The sequence below is a fragment of the Narcine bancroftii genome, chromosome 5 (genome assembly GCF_036971445.1).
Source record: "Narcine bancroftii isolate sNarBan1 chromosome 5, sNarBan1.hap1, whole genome shotgun sequence".
Classification (NCBI taxonomy): domain Eukaryota; kingdom Metazoa; phylum Chordata; class Chondrichthyes; order Torpediniformes; family Narcinidae; genus Narcine; species Narcine bancroftii.
This window is the reverse complement of record NC_091473.1, coordinates 201,807,270-201,821,871: the sequence shown is the minus strand read 5'-3', so window position 1 is coordinate 201,821,871 and position 14,602 is coordinate 201,807,270. Positions and strand designations below refer to the sequence as shown.

The window sequence follows — 14,602 nt, the reverse complement described above, 5'->3', positions numbered from 1 at the left end:
CCGCATCGGACTTGTCAGCCACAAACGAGCCTGCAGCTGACGTGGACTTTTTACCCCCATAAATCTTCGTCCGCGAAGCCAAGCCAAAGAAGAAGACACCATATGCCTAATTGTACCACACTCTCCATTTTCCACATCTCCGCTAGACATTTTCTTGATATTTGTCCAATTTCAGTTTTGCATCTTTTTCATATTTATTCCCAAGTAAAAGTATTCCTGGATCTTTTTGTATCTTTATCTTCATAATTGTCCTAATAATACACACAAATCATTCCAAAATTGTTCCACTTCTTCACAGGACCATCTAGAATGTAAAAAAGTCCTTGGTTCATCGAAAACACTTATCGGAATAATTAGAACCAAGTCCATTTAATTTATGAGGAGTATAGTATAATTGATGAAGAAAATAATATTGAACCATTTGATATCTGGCATTAACTGTATTTGTAACCCTCTCTTGGCACAATTTTTGGCCATATTTCCTCCTGAATTTGTATATTTAAATCTTTCTCCCATTGTAATTTTGATTTGTACATATCTCTTTTCCTTGTAGTTTCTTGTAATTTTATATACATATTAGTAATAAATTTCTGGAACAGCTCATTAAGGGCCAGTGGCAACCCCTGGCCTTTTGCAGCAGACACCTCTGTTCCCCAGACCTCAATTACAGTGCTTTTGACCGAGAGCAATTGGCTCTGTATCTGGCAGTAAGACATTTCTGTTACTTTTTGGAATGCTGGCAATATAAGGTCTTCACCGATCACTAGCTGCTGACATTCACCTTCCAGAAATTATCAGATATGTGCTTGGCCCGACAACAGAGACACTTGTCTCTACTTCTCTGAATTTACCATGGGCATACAGCACATTGTGGGGAAAAGCAATGTGGTAGTCGATGTTCTGTCACACCCTGTGATTGAATCGGTTCACGGTCTCTCCCAGGTGGTCTTCGCCAAAGCACAGCAGCAGGACCCTGAGATCCCCACTTATGGGACAGCCATCTCCAGTCTCAGAGTGGAAGACATCCCCGTCGGCCCACATAACCTGACACTGCTGTGCGATGTCTCTACCAGCAGTCCTCACCCGATCGATCTGGCTGCATGGAGGCGCCAGGTTTACGGGCGGGCACCGGTGCAGACGTTTGCGGCTCACGTTACAGGGCCCACGAGCGTAGCCTAAGCGCCGTTCCCTCAGCAACGGGTCGGTCCATGGAGATGCTGCGGCCTGGGCTCAGGGGTGGACGTGAGACTTGCCCCGGTTGGGAGGGGGGAGCGGCCATGGGGGTGCCGAGAGCTCGAGGCGCGGGCATAGCAGCGCTAGCCAGAGGTGCTGCCGGGAAGTGAGGGTGGCCTTGGGGAGGAGGGCGAGCGGCACCAAGGTCCAGCTGGGGCCTCGTCCCCCCCACAGTCGGGCCGGTGAGGGAAGGGAAAGGGAGGGGGTGAGTGCAGAGACCGCGCCTCCTGTCACCGTCGGGGGGGGGGGGTGGAATCAGGGAGAAAGTTCCCTGACAACACCGTGGGTAGCAAGTGTGCCTGGCTGCAGCCCCTGTCCCCCCGGTCTCACCGATGGGTGGGGGCAGCAGTCGGACTAACAGGGGGAGGGGGACGGGGCAGACAGGGTCCCACACAGTAGGGGCAGGGACAGGGTCCCCACCACAGGGCGGGCCGGCTCGCTGGGGGAGGGGCAGGAGGCCCCTGTCACCGTCCCCGTCTCACACACGGACACCCACCTCAGGGGAAACAGCAGCTTCAGCCGGGTCAATGGCCCCACCATTGGGGCTGCTGTGAAGCCGGGTGGCGCTCAGTCCCGGTGCCCAGTGACTGGGGACTCTGGGGCCCGGGTCACAGACACGCACTTGTGTGAGGGGGGAATCCAGGACGGGGAGTTGCCTCCTTGGTGCTAGGGTCACGGGTGTTTCACAACAGCTTCAGGGTCCAATCTCCTGGACGGGGAGAAGGAATAGCCGGAGTTGGTGGTTCATCGTGGTACTGATGACATTGGCAGGAAGAGAGATGAGATCTTGCAGGTAGAGTCTGCAGCATCCAAAATTAGAAATGCAGTGTTGTCATCTCAGGATATCCTGAACCAGTGATGTAGTGAGGGGAGAAATTTGAAAACTTTCCAGCAAAAAACATGTGACTAAGGACCTGGAGCAGGTGTGATGGCTTCAGATACATGGACCATGGGGCTCTTTTCCACAGTAGGTGGGATGGGTACAATATGGGCAAATCAGTGTAAGACATTTATGGAAAAAATTGGCAACCATACCTAAATTCCATAGAAACACAATTAAAGGGAGGACTGTTGTGCCTTGCTGCCTCACCCTCCCCATCAGCCCTGCAATTGGCAGGAGGAATGGGGTTGGGGGTCCATCCCATTTCAACCAGGAAAAGTTGTGAGAAGAAAATGACCTGAACACTCCCTGCAGTGATATGACAAACACATAAACCCCTGATAGTTATTTTATACCTTTGCTGTGAATGTCTAATTGTGTTTGGTTGAGTGTTAGGTGTTAAATGTGGAGGGGCGGTGTTGGGGTGGGGGGGGGGGGGGGGTAGAGGAAGGAAAAGGTTGAACTACAGGGACAAATGTAAATTGCAACTGGCATTAATATTGTTAATGTTAACATTGACAATATTGATACTGTTAAAGTTTCAGTCTGGAAAATCATAAATTAAATATGTAAAAAAGACAAATTGCTAGATGGATTGAATTTAAGAGCAGGGAAGTTATGCTGCATCTGAACAAGGTGCTGGTGAAGCCGTATCTGGAGTACTGCGTGCAGTTCTGGCCTCCTGACTTGACGAAGGATATTACTGGCTATGGAGGTGTTGCAGAGGATGTTCACCAGTTAATTCTAGAGATGAAGGGGTTAGTCTGAGGAGAGATTACCACAATTTAGAAGAATGAAAGGTGATCTTCTGGAAATGTATAACATTATGAAAGGCATAGATAAGATTGAGGTGGGTAAGTTATTTCTATTGGTGTAGAAAGCTAGAACTAGGGGACATCACCTCAATATTCAGGGTAGTAGATTTTGGATGGAGATGAGGAGGAACTGGTTTTCCCAGAGGGTGGTTAATCTCTGGAATTCTCTGCCCACTGAAGCAGTGGAGGTGACCTCAGTGAATATAATATAAGTCAAGGTTGGATTGATGTTTACATTAATTAAAAGTCCTCACATCTGGACTGCTCAGGGAATTGGGTCAGGCTGGATTTTCCCAATTCTGGGGCAAAATTTGTAAACTCAAATTTCAGGAGAATCAACAGGTAAATTTTAATAGTTTTATTAACAAAACAGTTTTCATATAAAATACAAAAACAGTTGATATTTTGTCTTACATTTCTGTGACTGTTGCATGGTCACTTGTTGCTGTGCTTCTGTGGCACTTACACATTCACGCACGCAAAAGCCGAGTGTTATCGAGAAGTCCGGATTCCCGAATAGTCCAGAAGTCTGAATTTTTGGGCTTTGACTGGACTAGTGGAATTTAGGGACATGGGAAAAAGGCAGGTTGGTGCAGATGAGCCAATCATCAGATCAGCCATAATATTGTTGAATGGTGGAAGAGGCTCAATGGGCTGCATGGCCTACTCTTGCTCCTATTTCTTATGCTCTCATGCCTCTCTCTCCACAGACACTTCCTGAGAGACTGAATATTTCCAGAAGTTTCTGTCTTTATTTGGAGTTTCCAGCATCTGCAGTGTTTCTGTCTGAAAATTGGAGCCTGAAGTCAAGGTCTGTACTTCCTGGAGTTGAGAAGGGTGGGAGGTGATCTAATTGGCTTCTCTTGTGGTTTTCAGATTGATGGAGAAGGCGGTGATTGCATTAATCGAGCTGGTTCTTGCTCTCTGCCATTCCCATGTGGGTCTGTGACCTGACTTGTGGGTCTGACTGTTCATCCACTGTGGACCTCAGTGTCTTCTCTTCCTGCCTGGTGGGCAGTGAACAGTGAGTTTCTGTCAGAATCAGGTTTATTATCATGAGCATGTGTCACAAAATTTGTTATGTGAGGCAGTATTGTACATTAACAGGTGTAAAATTCCTATAGATTAGGGGTCCGTGAATATAATATTAGAAGCAAAGAACCATAGAACATACAGCACAGAATATAGGGTGTTTGGCCCATCTAGTCTGTTCCAGGCTATATTAGCCCAGTTCCACTGACCTGTACCCAGTCCTTATCCCTCCATTGCACTCCCATCCACGCACATGTCCAAATTTTTCTTAAATATTAAAATAAACCCACATTCATCACTTCAGCTGGCAGCTCGTTCCGAACTCCACTACTCTCTATATGAACAAGTTTCCCCTAAACTTTCCCTTTCATTCCTAACCCATGTCCTCTGGTTTGCATCTCACCTCCCCTCAGTGGAAAAAGCATTCTTGGATTTACTCTGTTGAGACCTTTCATAATTTTGTTTACCTCTGTCAAATCTCTCCTCATTCTTCTATGTTCCAGGGATTAGTCCCAACCTGTTTACTCTTCCCCTGTAACTCAGTTCTGAACATCCCAACAACATTGATCTTCCCAGATCCCTGTGTTCTACCACACACCTCATTGCCCTGCCATTTACCATGCAAGTCCTAACTTGGTTTGTCATTTCAAAATGCAAAACCTCACACTTGTTGCATTAAATTCCATCTGCCATTTCTCAGCCCTTTTTTTCCAGCTGGTTTCCCTGATACTACAAATGCAAAAACACAACCTCCCTCACTCAAAGCTGTGCTGACTATCCTCAATCATCTCATGACTGTCCAAATGCCTATATATCCTGTCTCTCTGAACTCCATCCAATAATTTACCCACTGCTGACGTCAGGCTCACCGGCCTATAATTACCTGGTTTATTTTTGGAGCCTCATTGAAACAACAGGACAAGATGATCTACCCTCTAATCCTCTGGCTCCTCACCTGTGGCCAAGGACATTTTGAATATCAGCCAGGACCCTGAAATTTCTACACTTGTCTCCGTCAAGGTCCAAGGGAATATCATATCCGGCCCAGGTGATTTATCTACCTCGACACCAAGCACCTCCTCCTCCTTCACCTCCATCTGCTCCATATTCTGGACTGTGCCAGTTTCCTGAGTAAATACTGATGCAAAAACAACTGTTTAAGATTTCCCTGTTAAATGAGGCTCAACAGAGTTCACCACTCTGATCCTCTCGGGGACCAATTTTGCCCCTAACTATTCCTTTTACTCCTGATATACTTATAGAAACCCCTTGAGTGAACCTTCATATTATTTGCCAGAGCTACCTTCTTTTTGCTTTCCTGATTTCTTTCTTGAGGATTTTCTTGCTTTTTTTGTCCTCTTCAAGTACCTCATTAGCTCCCTGTTGCCTTTACTTGCTGTACATCTCCCTCCTTTTCATAACCAGATCAACAATATACCTTGAAAACCAGGGTTCTCTAGGCCTGGTAAATTTGCCTTTAATCCTATCAGGAACATGTAAACTCTGCACTCTCAAGATTTTTCCCTTAAGCCCATCCACTTACCTAACACACCCTTGCCATAAAACAACACATCCTTTCTCATTTCCATAAAATTTGCCTTCCCCCAATTTAGAATCCCAACATCAGAATCAGGATTTATTGTCATGAACAAGTCATGAAATTTGGTGTTTTGTAGCAGCGTCATAGTGCAAACATACTTATAACCATCTTATGATATTACTATAAAAATAAAATAATAATCGTGCACAAAAAAATAAGGCAGTGTCTTTGATTCATTTATTATTCAGGAATTTGATGGCAGCGGGGAAGAAGCTGTCTTTGTGCCGCTGAGTGCTTGTCTTTAGGCTCCTGTACATTTTTCCCAATGGTAGCAGAGTGAAGAGAGCATGGCCTGGGTGGTGGGGGGGTCTCTGAGGATAGAGGCTGCTTTTTTAAGACACTGCCTCATATTGATGTCCTCAATTGAGTGACGTCTGGAGCTTTTGATGTCGCAGGCCATGTTAATAACCTTCTGGAATTTATTCTTGTCCTGAGAGTTAACGCCTCCATACCAGGCAGTGATGAAACCAGCCAGAATATTCTCAATGATGCACCTGTAGATTTTTATGAGAGTCTTCGGTGACATACCAAACCTTTTCAGTCACCTCAGAAAGTACAGTCAGAGGATTAGACTTATCCTTTTCCATAAATAACTTGAAGCTCATGACATTATGGTCACTGGACCCCAAATGTTCACCTGCACATACATCTGTCATCTGACCTGTCTTGTTCCATAATAGTAGATCAAGTGCTGCATCCTCTTTTGTTGACACCTCGATGCATTGATTTAGAAAACTTTCCTGAACACATTTCACAAGGCATCCAGCCCTTTTACAATATGGGAGTCCCAGTCCATATTTGGCAAGTTAAAATCTCCTACTAGCATAATGTTCTGCTTTTTACATCAGTCTGCTATCTCTCTACAGCTTTGACCCTCCAATTCTCTCTGACTATTGGGCAGTCTATAGTACAGCCCTATCAGTGTGGTCACACCTTCGCCGTTCATCAACTCCACCCATATGGGCTCTGTAGACAAATCCTCCTGGTTCTATGGGCCATTTCCCCATCCAAGTTTTGGATCCCTGAGTGGCTCTCCACAACGCTTCCAATCTTTGTACCATCTGCAAACTTGCTGATCCAATTTCTCACATCATTACCCAGATCAGTCGGGGTTTCCAATCTGGGGCTGCTCAGGACCCATGTATCCTAACCATGTCATGGCCCACTGTAGCCCCTTACACACAGGGTCCTCATTTACGGATGAACTCGCCCCTTCAGTAACATGGGGAGTGGCGTGTCATGCAGTCACCACATGGCTGGAGGTCCTGCAGGGAATCCTCTGTTCCTGGTGTTGGCCTCTAAAAGGCAAGTGGCAGGGTGTGGGGGCTGGAGTGAGCACAGAGTTGGAACCGTCTCATGACCAGGGGAGGAACACTGTCGAGGCCGGAGGGGGAGTGGTGGAATGCTGATGGGGACTGGGGCAGGGGGAAGAACGCTGTCAGGACCGGGGGGGGAGGGGGGATATACTCTTGGGGTCAGGGGAAATCAATCCAGTGTCTGTGTCAAACAAGTTGAACTGATTTGTAAATGGGCGATTAAGAGACTCATGAAGCTTATCGACTTGTCTCATAAAGCTAATTCTAGTGAATAGACCAACAAGCTCTAGATAAAACAGGCAGAGACCCTCTGTGATTGTGCAGCTCTTCACGTGCTTTGTGAAGCATTTATTTGTAAACATAATTCTCCTAAATTTCATTTATTGTATAAAATATAAATGTTTTTTTAGTTTGTCAAAAGCGTGGCTGACAAGTGGGTCGATTGTAACTCATTGCGCACATGGTCTGTCCTTGGAAGCAGCGTGCACTCTTTTCCCCCGTCCCTCTCTCACTCCTCCTCACTTCCTCCCCCTCTCTCCCCTCACCCCTCTCTCACCTGCTAACCCCTTCTCTTCCCACTATCTCCACCTCTCCCCTAGCTCTCTCCCCCCCACCCCCGCATTCTCTCCCCCACTCTCTCACCCTTGGGTGGTGGGAGACTGGAGTCTGGGATTAAATGTTCTCCCTCCTGGAATTAAACCCATCCAGGATAGAGGGTCCCTTTGAAATCAGCAGGTTCGTGGTTCTGTTCAGTGATGACATAGTTTCATCATGGACGACCACCCAAAAAACACTCACCCCCTTACAAGTAGCCCATACTCCCACAATTCACAAACATGGCTGATCTTAACATTATGCATGGAGATCGTCAAACTGCCTACTTAATTTGTGATTATTTTACGGTGGGGGGAGGGGCGCGCTGATTTAATGCTATAGATGCAGTTTTACCTGGAGACGTCACTGCCCATCAATGATGTGGGAAACATGGACACACGAGACAGAGGTTGCAGATCCATCAATGATATATAGGAAACACAGACACATGACATGGAAACATGGACACTTGAGACGGGGGCTCCAGACCCATCAATGATATGTGGGAAACGTGGACACACGAGACAGGGGTTCCAGGCCAATCAATGAGATATGAGAAACATGGACACATGAGACAGTGTTCCTGGCCAATCAATAATATGTGGGAAACATGGACACGTCCCTGCCTGGACCAGAGGGCAGCATTAATATTCAGTGTGGAAGCAATAAATGGGAACCTTTCCAACAGCCCTAACTCCACATTGGATGAGAACTCAGATCAATGACTGATCTTCACTCACGTTGTTCCAATTCTGTTCAATGAGGAAGCTCATGTTCACCAAGTCCAGGCAGATTACGGAGCTCCACCCCTTTAAGGAAGGCGGGACAAGGACGTCCAAATGAGTGATGTCATCACGTTGGGCGGCAGGATGACGCGGGGCTGCAGCCTAATTGAGTCCTTCCCAGACGTGTGCATTGCGCGTCTCTCTGACAGGCGTTGGTCGGAAATCGAAGACGATTCAGAACCGGGCGCCGGGAGCAGAGCGCAGCACCGGGTACCGGAACGGGGGGCTCCCGTGGTTCCGGGGCTTGCAAGGACCGGCGAGAGAACACTTCTCCCCGGTTCCCGGCCCGAGACTCAACCTCGGTGTTGATTTAACCCGCGGTCCAGCTCTCCGGGACCTTCCATCGGGCTGAGACCGCGCTGTGGGGCCGAGGCAGGACTGCACTGATTTATCCTCTTGTCACATCCTCTCGTCCCCACAGCGATGAAGCCCTTTCAGTGCTCCGACTGCGGGAAGAACTTTAAATGGCTGAGTCAGTTAAGGATCCACCAGCGGGTCCACACTGGGGAGAAGCCCTTCACCTGCCCTGAGTGCAAGAAGGGTTTCACCAGGTTGTCCAGCCTTGAGATACACCGGCGTGTCCACACCGGGGAGAAGCCCTTCACCTGCCCCGAGTGCGGGAAGGGGTTTGCCCAGATCCCCAACCTGCTGACCCACCAGCGGGTCCACACTGGGGTAAAGCCATTTGCCTGCCCCGAGTGCAAGAAGACCTTCACTAACAGGTCCAACCTTGAGGTACATCGACGGGTCCACACCGGTGAGAGGCCTTTCACCTGCCCCAAGTGCGGCAAAGGCTTCATCGACACCTCCAGCCTGCAGAAGCACCAGCGGGTCCACACTGGGGAAAAGCCCTTCACCTGCACCGAGTGTGGCAAGGGGTTTGCCCAGTCCTGCAACCTAAGGTTGCATCAGCGGGTCCATACTGGGGAAAAGCCATATGTCTGCCCCGAGTGCGGCAAGAACTTCACCCAGATCTCCAGCCTGCAAACCCACCAGAAGATTCACAGCAGCGACAGGCCATTTGTCTGCCCCGAGTGCGGCATGGGCTTCATCCACTCCTCCCATTTGCTGACTCACCAACGTGTCCATACCAGGGAGAGGCCATTCATCTGCCCCCAGTGCGGAAAGGGGTTTGCCCGGTCCTCCCACCTGCTGGACCACCAGCGGGTCCACTCTGGGGAGAGGCCATTCATCTGCCCTGAATGTGGAAAGGAATTCGCCCAGTCCTCTAACCTTCTGACTCACCAGCGGATCCACTCTGGGAAGAGGCCATTCACCTGCTCCGAGTGCGGGAAGGGCTTCACCCATTACTCCTATCTGCACACCCACCAGCTGCTCCACACTGGGGAGAGGCCATTTGTCTGCCCTGAGTGCGGGAAGGGCTTCACCCAGATCTCCAATCTGCGGACGCACCAGCGGGTCCACACTGGGGAAAAGCCGTTCGCCTGCCCTGAGTGTGAGAAGGCCTTCACCAACAGGTCCAGCCTTGGGATACACCAACGGATGCACAAGGGGAAGATGCCCTTCACCTGCTTTGAATGCGATGAGAGGTTCAATGAGTCTCGCAAGTTGAGGAGACACCAGCGGGTCCATACAGCCAAGAAACACTTCACCTGCCAGAGTCCGGCAAGGGCTTCAGCCACCAATCAAACTTGCTGACCCGCCTGAAGATTTACAGCAGAGACATTTGTGACAGATTATGTTATGTTTTATATTGCATATAGATGTGTTTTAAAGAAGATAAATTGTGAGTGTTTTTAGTGTACGTCACCAAGGCAAATAGCGCCTTTGGAAGACTACACAAAAGAGTCTGGAAAAACAACCAACTGAAAAACCTCACAAAGATAAGCGTATACAGAGCCGTTGTCATACCCACACTCCTGTTCGGCTCCGAATCATGGGTCCTCTACCGGCACCACCTACGGCTCCTAGAACGCTTCCACCAGCGTTGTCTCCGCTCCATCCTCAACATCCATTGGAGCGCTTACATCCCTAACGTCGAAGTACTCGAGATGGCAGAGGTCGACAGCATCGAGTCCACGCTGCTGAAGATCCAGCTGCGCTGGATGGGTCACGTCTCCAGAATGGAGGACCATCGCCTTCCCAAGATCGTGTTATATGGCGAGCTCTCCACTGGCCACCGTGACAGAGGTGCACCAAAGAAAAGGTACAAGGACTGCCTAAAGAAATCTCTTGGTGCCTGCCACATTGACCACCGCCAGTGGGCTGATAACGCCTCAAACCGTGCATCTTGGCGCCTCACAGTTTGGCGGGCAGCAACCTCCTTTGAAGAAGACCGCAGAGCCCACCTCACTGACAAAAGGCAAAGGAGGAAAAACCCAACACCCAACCCCAACCAACCAATTTTCCCCTGCAACCGCTGCAATCGTGTCTGCCTGTCCCGCATCGGACTTGTCAGCCACAAACGAGCCTGCAGCTGACGTGGACTTTTTACCCCCTCCATAAATCTTCGTCCGCGAAGCCAAGCCAAAGAACATACAAACACTTCAAAACAGATCTCATTTAAAATGCCAGAGCTCTGCTCAAGCCAGACAGCCTAGGCTCTGGGAGCCTTTGAATAAACTTTGAAGAATGCCTATAAGGACTTCACAAGTAGGTGTTAATTGGACCTGCTGTGGAGAATGGATTATTGTTTTGAAAAGCAACAGATGAACAAACTCAGATTAGGTCTGGAGCTGCGTTCTGTCTGAGTGCAGTTGGTTGTTCTAAGAGGCTTATGTGGTTTTCTTTGAGAGAGTGAATTAATTTCTACAGTTCAGCAGCAGAAGCTGGGACTGGAACATGACAAGCTGGAAAGCTTGTGGAAAAATCCCATTTTGAAGACGGGTTGTGAGTTCTTAGTTCAGCTTGGTCAAAGCCCTTGTGGTTCATGCAAGAGGAGAGGAAACAAAAAGGAACTCTGTGACCTGAAAGAAAGAGGTTATCATCTGGAAAACCCTGATGGGGCAAGTTTCTTCGGCAAGACACTGAAATGGCCGATCGAAATGAATTAGTTTGTGTGTGTGCCACGAGCAACAGCCTCTCTCTCTGAAAACTGATAAGAACCTTCCTGAGCGGTAACCATTTACCTTTCAAGTATCAAAGCCTGGTGAAATTCATAAATGTTAAATTCTGTGCACAGTAGAAGAAATGCCTGCAAACAGTGAACTTGGAGGAATGAGAAGTGAGATTGGATGGTGAATTAAAGAACTTTTCTGAACTTATATAGACATTATATAAATGTGCGCTTAGAATTCGGGGTAAAGTTAATAGTACTGAGTAAAAGTTTGATCCTGTTTTAATGTTTAAATATAATGAAAAGCAACTTTTGTTTAAGTAGCCATTTGTCTTGGTGAATTTCTATTGCTGCTGGGTTTTGGGGTCCTCTGGGCTCGTAACACAGTGTAGTGGCTACTCCGGTAGAGCTACTAAGCACACACAGACACACACACACACACACACACACACCTGTTTGTTTATTTGTTCTGCGGCCCGCAGAACCTTCCCGGCCATCGTTAGCGACACCACGCTGTGTGCTCGCTTGGCCCGCTACATGGCTGCTACATCACCCCCCAGAAACGTCACCCGTAACTAAAACACCAGTTGCTTGTGCAACATTAGGTGGATGTCCATGTGGTTTGGGCCGGGGGCACTGAATGGTGAAGTGGGATCTGCATGGGCAGGCTTGAGTCTGTTCACACTAAACAGCTGCGAATGCCCCCCAATGTCCAAAGTAAACACAACCCCGTCCCCCTTAATCATGCGGAAAGGGCCCTCATATGGTCGTTGTAATGGCGCTCCTGGGACCTGTCTGCATACAAAAACAAAATCATGTTGTTTTGGGGTTCCATGCCGGTTGGTAGGAACAGGTTTGCTGAATGTGATACCATATCGAAGCTGCTGAAGGATGCCCAGGACAGAGTTGGTTGTGAAATGAAAGTCCCCTGAAACTTTGAGGACCGTACCATAAACCATCTCCGCAGATAATGCAGACAAATCCTTCTTTGGGGCTTTGCACACTCCCAGTAGAACCCATGGCAACTCATCGACCCAGTCGGGCCTTAAGTGCGGACATAAAGTTGCTGGTGGAAATGTTCCAGAAGGCCGTTGGACTGTGGATAGTATGCCGTAGTGTGGTGCAGGTGTGTGCTGCAAAGGCAGTCCATAATGCGGAGGTGAATTGTGCTCTGTGGTCTGATGTTGTGTGTGTTGGGACACCAAATCTAGCGATCCATTTGATAATGAACGCCCAAGCATGTTTCAGTGTCACTGGATGGCAACAGGTTGGCCTCTGGCCAGCGCGTGAAATGGTCCACCACTATTAAAATGTATCTTCATGTTTTGAGATACTGGCAATGGTCCAACCAGGTCCACATGCACATGTTCAAACCTGTGTACCGCTGGAAAAGGCTGAGGAGGTGCATTGGTGCGCCGCTGAATTTTGGCTGTCTGGCAGGAGGTGCATGTACATGCCCATTGAGCGGTCTTTTCTTAGTCCATGCCATACGTATTTATTTGACATGATCTTGACTGATGTTCTGATCAATGGATGAGACAAGCCATGTATCTGGTCAAAAAGGCATCACCTCCATGATACCAGAATCAGTGGTCTAGGGTAGCTCAGAGACATGTCACAAAGAAGGGGTGGGCAGCCCTGTTGTATGTCCTGATTAGTAATGTCGTACTGTATGCCTGAACTTCGGGGTCTATGATCTGTGCACTGGCCAATTCAGAAATATCGATTCCACCCTGAATATGATATACAGTTGGTCTAGACAGCATACCTGCGACAAGGTTGTCTTTTCCTGAAACATGGCGCACGTCCGTCATGAATTCTGAAATGTACAACCATGGATCCATTATTTTGCTGAAGGCAAAAATGAATAACTTATGATCTGTAAGCACAGTGAAATGCCGAACTTCCAAAACATAATGCCATGTGGCTAGGTACAATGCCAACAATTCCTGATCAAATGTACTATATTTCAATTTCATTGGCCTTAAATATTGGCTGAAGAAACCGAGGGGTTGGTAATGGCCATTGACGTACTGCTTAAGAACCGAACCCACGGCCGTACTTGAGGCGTCAGTGCTTAGCCCCAAGATAGCCTCAGGGTTGGGATGGGCGAGCATTGCTGTGTTGGCCAAAGCTTCTTTGGCAGTCGTAAATGCAACCTCTGGCTCTGACGTCTAGGTAAAGTCCCTATGCTTGGTGGAGAAGATCTGAAACAGTGGTCGAAGAATGTCAGTAGCTGCGGGAACGAAACGGAGATAAAAGTTTATCAGGCCCAGAAATTTCTGCAGTCCTTTAACCGTGGTAGGTTTGGAAAAAGCATGGACTGCGTCTACCATGCTGGATAAGGGAAATATACCATCAGCCGTGATCTGCCAAATTGACATTTGCCAGGGTTGATGGTGAGACCAAATTCCTCTAGCCATTGGAAAAGGTGACGTAAATGCAGTTGGTGATCCTGCTCAGTTTGGGTATGAGGATGTCATCCAAGTAAATGTATGCAAACTCCAAATCCCTGCCTAAAGCGTCCAAAAACTGCTGGAAGTTTTGAGCAGCGTTTTTCAATCCAAATGGCATCCTAAGAAATTCAAAAAGCTGGAAAGGGGTAATAATTGCCATTTTAGGAATGTCATCCTTATGGATTGGTTTCTGATGATATCCCTTGACTAGATCATCCTTGAAAAAAATGCAGCAATTGTGTAGATGGGCAGCAAAATCCTGTATATGAGGAATCAGGTACCTGTCGGGTGTAGTTACATCATTAAGCCTATGGTAATAACCGCAGGGTCACCAGTCAGCTGTTTTCTTGGGTACCATGTGTAATGGAGATGCCCAAGGACTCTTGGAGCGTCGAATGACACCCAACTTCGGGTGCCGTAAACTCTGCCTTTGTGAGCCTCTCATTCATTAGATCAGATGGATTCTTGTCACCCAGGCCTTCCATGTTCAAAAGCTGCATGCCACACTCATGTCTTGTCAATTCTAGTGTATCCAGGAGAAACTGGCGGAACACGGTGTACTGGTTTTCCGCCAGGGAACTGGCAATAAATTCACTCACTCGAGATGCAGTTGCAGCATCCAACGCACTGCCGTTATGCCCCGAAGACGAAACTTGGTTTCAGCCTGAATAAGGTTGATGGTCCAGGAAGGAGGCAAGTGAAGTCCCACTGCGTTAACTGCTGCTGCTGCTCTAGCTGTCTCCATTATAAATGCAGACTGAAGCTTCGTCTGAATCTTGTAGTCGTGGTCACCAATTGTAGCGGCTACTATGGTAGAGCTACTAAAGTAATAAACACACACACACACACATACACTGGTGGTACAACACCGGCCT

The 14,602-nt window shown here is 47.9% G+C and overlaps 2 protein-coding genes across 2 annotated transcripts in view; one reads left to right on the top strand and one right to left on the bottom strand.

Annotated features, from left to right (window-relative positions):
• LOC138764602 (zinc finger protein 850-like) overlaps positions 1-10,113 on the top strand; it is a 35,605-nt gene extending 25,492 nt beyond the window's left edge. Inside the window, exon 2 of the mRNA XM_069940724.1 lies at positions 8,685-10,113. Within this exon, the coding sequence (XP_069796825.1) occupies positions 8,685-9,914 (1,230 nt within the window). The 3' untranslated portion in view covers positions 9,915-10,113. The remainder of the gene's footprint in view (positions 1-8,684) is intronic.
• Positions 1-14,602, bottom strand: part of LOC138764582 (zinc finger protein 420-like) — a 65,537-nt gene that overhangs the window by 11,287 nt on the left and 39,648 nt on the right. The gene's annotated exons all lie outside the window — the stretch shown is intronic.